This window comes from Bidens hawaiensis, unplaced genomic scaffold, assembly GCF_021521415.1.
Source record: "Bidens hawaiensis isolate Kalapana, Puna unplaced genomic scaffold, B.hawaiensis_p1.1 tig00030817_1, whole genome shotgun sequence".
NCBI lineage: Eukaryota > Viridiplantae > Streptophyta > Magnoliopsida > Asterales > Asteraceae > Bidens > Bidens hawaiensis.
In genome coordinates this window covers 123,022-130,311 of record NW_027495160.1, presented here as the reverse complement: position 1 = coordinate 130,311, position 7,290 = coordinate 123,022, and the positions used below count along the sequence as shown (strand labels likewise).

The 7,290-nt window shown below is 34.0% G+C and overlaps 1 protein-coding gene across 1 annotated transcript; it reads right to left on the bottom strand.

Annotated features, from left to right (window-relative positions):
* Window positions 1–2,015, bottom strand: LOC143581174 (protein VACUOLELESS GAMETOPHYTES-like). The gene is made up of 2 exons (XM_077064011.1): window positions 1,434–2,015; window positions 1–455 (listed from the first exon to the last, which is right to left on the bottom strand). Exons 1-2 carry the CDS (start codon window positions 1,865–1,867, stop codon window positions 128–130), a joined length of 762 nt encoding a protein of 253 aa, XP_076920126.1. The 5' UTR covers window positions 1,868–2,015; the 3' UTR covers window positions 1–127.
* Window positions 2,016–7,290: the final 5,275 nt, after the last annotated feature.

The following is a 7,290-nucleotide window of genomic DNA, read 5'->3' as shown; positions in this document are numbered from 1 at the left end:
TTCCAACGTTTTTCCCATGTAAAGTAAGATATCATATAAGATAACATGTTTCTTATTATGATAATCCACAAGTTTCATTTATTCATTCCCATATTTACAAACCAAACCATTTTCTTCGAGTCGAAATCTATTCCGACATCAAAGCACCAACGACACCAGCGATTAGAGTAGTCGGATCACCAAGAACCGCCGAAATCACAAACTGCATTGCCAAACCAGCCATCTCACAACATTTCTTCACTTTCCCTTTGCTTTTATGATGTTTATGGTGATGATAGCTTTCCAATGTGCCCTTCAAGCTTGGGATTCTTGTCTCTATATTTTTACCATTTTGCCCACACAAATCATGGTATTTACCACTCACACCACTTCTACCAAAGTATAACTCATGCCAACTCTCCACCAACATCTCTTTCACACAAGCCACATGCAAGTTGTACTTCTTGCACTTTGACCTATAATCATAAAATCTAAATGATCAAACCATAAATGTAATACCCGACATAACCAAAAAAGCCAAATAGGTCGTGAAACCGATGGTTCAGTGGCGAAGCTTGAACTCAATACGTATAAAAAAAATCATAAATAGAGGTGGCCAAGCTCAAAATTTTGAAAAGAAAACGGTAAATTTACACTACATATAAAATTTTTGATGGAAACATACAAATTCATACTATTGAGAAAAAAAACGGAGATGGCTCCGCCATAATACAAGCTTCGCCCTTGTTCAATTATAATGTCTTTATAAATAATATTTGTGGTTCGTTCATGCATGGTTATATATGTGTGTATACATAAACTAATTAAACCAAATCAACATTAAAACCTTAACCGTTAGACCACCCGTAGTGGCAAGTTATGGAGGGTGTTTTAACCCATAACTCAGGGGCACCCCCCCCCCCCCGCCCCGTTTTAGGTGTTTAAAATGTGGCCGGCGTTTTGTGTATAACTTGATGGGTGGCTTGAAATTTAAAAAAAATATATTTTTAACCCCCAACGGGCGTCACGTGGTGCATAACGCCCAGTGGGTGGAAAGTTATGACTACACCCCTGTTTTTGCAAAAAACCATAACTCTGACTGGGCGCCACATGACGAATAACGCCTAGGGGTGGAAAGTTATGACTACACATGGTCTTATAAACTTAATTTTTTTTTATAAATCATATGTTATATAAATGTTGAAGATTTTTGTAAATTTTTTTCATATATAACATACTACACTATTAAATAGGATAAAGTTGGATTTATAAACTGAAATTAGCTTGGATTCACCAACGTCCAAAGTTGGCGGTTAAAAGAACCATCTTTTTCTCTTAGCCAAATTTTTTTATAGCCAAAACCGATCATGCATGAAAATCTATAATCTGAAACACCAGTTATATGATTAGTTTTAGCTCATAACTGAACTAAGCCAACCCATGCACACCCTTACCTGTAACTCCAACTACGTCCTGTCCTGCCACACCTATGGCAGGCGGACCCCACTTTTCTATACAAGTACAACTCCACCTCACCATCATCCAACATAGTTGGAAGCTTAGCACAACACGGGTGAAGGTCGAACCCACACAACTTGCAATGGTAAACAAACCCTGACACCGCTTTCTCACACGCATTGCAATAACGCGCTATGGGGCCCGGAGGGCGTGACAAGAATTGAAATGAGCACTTAGTGTAAAATGGGTGGGTTATAGAAGGGCTAGGAATTGCACAATGGACATGTAAATCATAGTTACATTTTGTGCATTTGTAGTTGGACCCTATGCCGACTTCCTTGCACCCGTCGCACTTGAATGGAGCCTCGGTGTAGCTCGGCTTGAGCTGGTGTTGTGGGTGGCTAAAATGGGAGATTTCATTGTATTTCATGGTTGGTTTTGTTAAGTATTTGGTGTGTGGTATATATGCATATATAAAGATGTAAAAGAACTAAAGAAGAATACTCAATAACGTATAGGTTAGGTTTTTTGGTTAATAGGTGTAAATATGAGGCTAGTATTGAAGGATTGCTTGGGAATGAAGCAAAACGAGAAAGAGAATCGAATTCTGAGAACATTTTTTGGTCTCTCTTTATTTATATATTCCGATGATATAAGTAAAATATACATTAAAACAAATATAAAATGTTTCACTAAACATATCTTATTAAATATTCATTAGATGCTCTTGTGATGGTGTGACACTAAAAAAATATGAGACACTAGCGTTTAATGCAAAAAAGCTTCTAAGCAGGGGTGTACATGAAATAAAAAAACCGACCTGGAGTCAAAAAATCAAAAAATCAAACTGAAACAAAAATCGAAGGTTTGGTTTTACGTATTTCTAAAGATCGACCAAACTTCCGGTTCGGTTTTGCATGTAACTAAAACTGAAAAACAAACTTATAGATTTTTATTTAAAATCTTTAGCAACTTAAAATAGTTTAATATATAGCTTAACCCAAACTAGTTTGGCCCAAATGTATAATAATCAACTAATCATTTACTAACATAACAAAAATTATGCCCAAATGCATTTCTTTTGGCCAAATGTTTTCTTTTCAACCAAAAATTTTCAAGCACAAATAATAACACAGAAAAAACCGAACAATACATAACCAAACCAAAATAAAACGGTTTTCAAAAGCCAAGAAACCAACATTTGGGTTTATGGTTCGTTTAGCCCAAAACTGTACCGAGCCGACCAATGCAATCCAATTTCTACTAAATGAATCTAATATCTATGATTTTTATTGATTAAAGATTTTAGGCCTTATGTGTTACAAGATTTTAAGCTTTTTAAATGATTCTGGCAGGGAATGGTCTTTTAAAAATTTGGTATATTGATAGGAATGTTTGGCTGAATTATAGCAGGATATCATTCTTGGAATATATTCCGTTGAAGTTTGAATGACAGTTGACAAAAAGGTCTATGGTATAAAAATAATTTAACATTCAGAGTAAATTGTGGTTTTTGTCAATGTGGTTTGTCTAAATCTGTGGTTTTAGTCTAATAGTTTCAAATTTACGATTTTCGTCTCTGTGGTTTCATTTCACTTGCAAATTAACCCGACCGCAATAACCCCGTTAAGTCTGGTCGTTAAACCCATCAACGTGCACCTCACGTGAGGGGCAGTTTTGTATTTTTTCTCTCCAAATAAACCCCAACCCTAATTCGCAAGCCCTCTCACGTGAAGGGCTGGGGTTTATTTGGAGAGAATAAGGACAAAATTGTCCCTCCCGTGGGTGTTCGATGATGGATTTAACGACCACAGTTAACGGGGTTAGTGGGGTCGGGTTTAATTGCAAATAGAATGAAACTATAAAAATCGTAAATTTGAAACTATTGGAATAAAACCGCATATTTAAACAAACCACAGGGAAAAAAACCGGAGTTTACTCTTAAATTTAAAACTAGGCATTAAGATGTTATTTTAACCAATAATGTATATGAGTTATAATATGCTTGTTATTATAGGTTATCTTATGAATGGTACAAGGCTACAAATTAATGGCTTAAAATAGTGATGTGGTAGCATCTACGAGCTCTTTTAGTGGACTCGGGTGGGATGTGAAGGATGGTCCGGTAGAGTGATTCGAGAAGATAGAAGCCCGTGAGGGTGTGATGCGGTTCGTAGGGCTATCAAGTCGTGCGGGATTGGATGTCGACTGAGGAGGCTAGGCTCGGAACTATGAATCGTATAATTTTATTTTTCGTTAAAATGGATTTAAATTTAATTCCGTTTTTATCTTATTTGTTTCCATATATTGATCCTACTCTTCTATTAGATAGGATCTAGGGTTATGGTTTTTGGTGGTTAGACATTAAACAAATTTTGTTAAGAATTCGATAAACCATGATTAGGCATATGGGTGTTACAATTCGACACCAAAAGCTCGTTCTACGTACTTTATTGCTTCTTCTTGTGTTGTCTTGAATCTTTTTTCTAGTTTTTGTTATGTGGATAAGCAAATGATTTCACAAAAATATATCTTATCATCAAAAGATAATACACATGCTTGTACCGTCTACTTAAGTACTATGGTATCACGCTCTTTTAAGTTTTGAACACATATCGAAACCTCTTCTTCATGCTCCGGACTTGTGGACAACGAGATAATAACAACACAAACAATCTTAACATCAATATTAATTTTGAAATCGTAAATGACGCGCATTTTAATTTAATTTCTTATTAACTTTGTATATACCTATACACATTTTAATTCAGTTTTTGTATAATCAAGATAGTTGGAATCATTTTGTAAATAACAGAAACCCGAAATAAAGACTTTGAATTCTTGATGGGAATAGTTTTTAGGCCTTTTGCATCTTGCTTGGGTCGATTGGTTGAATTATTCTTGTATATTATTGCTCTCATGGAACATTTATCGTATAAAGTGTATGTGAATATTTAAAGGTGTCAAAATGAAGGAGATGCTGATTTTGTTTTTATTTTTTTAATAATTACTCTCATTAATGGACGAAAATAAGTAAATATGTTTTAGTCCGCGTGGGGCAGGATAAGACAATAAAGTCTGGTTGAAGTGAGGCAACGAGACTCACTAAATTCAGAGAGTGCGTTGGCCTAACACACACAAAATTGTCAATTAAAAAAATAAAATTAATATGTTTAGCCTGCCAAAAACAGTTCGGGTGGATAAGCCTATGCTTTCATGGGTTAACTTGAATAAAAAGAATAAAAATGAGATTACTTCATAGAATAGTAACTAAGTTGATTACTATTTTATGATGTAATCCCTAAAAAAAATATGCACATTTGATATTATTACTACTTAATTTTTATGAATATGGACTTTGGAGGAGTGCAAATAACGTACAGGGCACAAAGTTATGACGGATCACTTTGCTCTAGAGTCCTCATACTCTCATAGTCTTAACTCTCACGTGTTACATTGAATTCGTTTAATAAAGTTAATTATGGTCGATTAATGTTTTTCATATTAACATATTAACAAAACGTTATAAGATCATTGGGAGAAGATGTGAGGATTAATATGTGTTGACGTTCAAGTAAGTACTCTATAAATTTTATAGGTAATAATTATGTTGGATTGGCATGTTAGAACTGATCGATGAATCCAAATACCGAGTATACGACCCTTATATATTCATGTTAAAGATAAAAGTTAACTTCGACACACTTATAAATTATAACCATAAGCCAAACATGTTGGTGTAACAAATTATCTAAACGGTAGACTGAAACGATGAAATCTACGTATCATCTTGAGATAAATAAAGTTAAGGTGTTATGGGAGTCGGAACTGCTATGGTGGTCAAGAAAAAAGCATCCGCAGGCTATGGCGGTGCAACTGCCTACCTTAAAATCCGTAACACTTCGCTTTGTGATATAAAATAGCCTGCTTAAGTTATGAATAGTAAAACATGTGAGATAACATAAAGTTGCCATTTAATATTTTATATAATGTGTCCTGTGCGTTGGTGTGCCTAAATCAAGTTTTGAATGGGGAAGAAGTGTTGTGAAGTAATAAGTTGTTTGTTTTATTTTTTATTTATAAACGACATATAAATTTGGTCCAGGATTGGGTGAACATATGAGGAATATCTTTCAACGTTCAAGTCAGTATTGTATAACTTTATAGGCGACAATTATGTCGGGTTCAGTGGTTGGGATTGATGAACCCGAAATCTGAACATGTGCCCATACACATATTCGTCTTAAAGACGTCAACTTTAAGTTCGACACACTTGAAATCATAACCCAACCACATTGGTGTAATCGTATACTTAAAAAGGTCAAATTAGTTGATAGATCTTAATCGAGTATAAACGTTGTGACAAGTTGCACTTATAATAAATTTTTATTATAAAGAAATATCTACAGTTGGTAAAGACATTTGCCTCTTAGTTGGAGATTCTGGATTCTAATCGAGATAAATTATCGGGAGACTTAGCCGCTCAAAAAAATATCTTAACATAGTCAGCCTGTTTAATTTTGTTAAAACCAATGCACAACTAGTTCAATTGAACAAATTAAACATGTGATCTAACATAACTTGTTTATTAAATGGGTTAAATAGTACACGGTGATGTTACTGTACAATAATTTCTTAACGTACGATAGGTACGCGACACGCTTAAAGGCAAAAATATTAAAACGCTTAGCCAAAAATCTAAAACGCTAAAAAACGGTTTTCGTGAAAAAATGTAAAAATTGTTCGATTAACGATCCAAAACTGTTCATTTCAGTGAAACAATGATCAATTGGATATGTATTGACGATTTCGAGATCTTGTGATGTGATTTCGTGGATTGATCTCATGAATACAAGTATTCTTGTACCTAATGTACGTTAAACAATTATTGTATTCAATCTTTTCTCAAATAGTATAACTCAAAACCTAATGCATAAAAATCGATAATAAATATAGATATCTTGTATAACTGTGATGAGAAAAATATAGTTAACGACTAACTAACTACATGTCACAAACCCACCGTCACACCTCCTGATCACGACGACGGACCATCACTTTCCGACCGTTGACAGCACAACGACATACACATTCCGTGAAACACCTAAATTCTGACAAAAATGTATAATAATAAAAAGTGAAATACATTTAAATCAAACAGTCAAATAAAAATTTGCACCAAAAAGTTTATTATAGAAGAGAATTCCGATATGTTTGCATCTGCCTTTTATTTTATTTTATAATAAACGATGTGTTCATTATTTAAAAATATTCAATTAATTTATAGAACACTTCAATTTTTTTTATATATATTCTGACCTCAACTATCATTGGTGAGGCATACGTAAAAATATTAATTAAAAAGTTCTGGTTTCGTAATTATAATTTTCCCAAACATATTATCTTCTTCTCTCATATCAGAAACGTCGACTTTTCTTCCGTTTCTTTCCCACTTTAAAAAGTACACTTCTTCATAGACCAGTCTGATGTGCTTCACCCACCCGACCCGACTATTAGGCCACTCTATCGATATCTCCTATATAAGGAAAGACGACCTACATCCTTTTTCCCTCGTCCCCTTTTAACACTCCCCCACTTCGAAGTGATCATACATCTAATAATTTGATCGCTTGAGGGTCGTGAAACTCACCTCAAAACTCCTTCTAACGAATTTGTAGAATATTTACATTTTAACTCCACACCCTACTCTCCAATGGAGAGTCGAGAGAAACTAGTTGACATTCTATTTTAAAAAAATAAAAATAAAAAACTCTCAACTAACGATAATTTTAATTATATACCAAAAAAGTGACAAAAACATATTAAAATATGTGATTATATACATGTATAACT

What these genes read in the sequence shown, in the direction of transcription:
- LOC143581174 (XM_077064011.1), bottom strand. Translation starts at nt 1,867, where the DNA reads ATGAAATACAATGAAATCTCCCATTTTAGCCACCCACAACACCAGCTC. An exon ending in GGACGTAGTTGGAGTTACAG is followed by an intron (nt 456 to 1,433) that starts GTAAGGGTGTGC and finishes TTATGATTATAG; the next exon opens with GTCAAAGTGCAAGAAGTACA.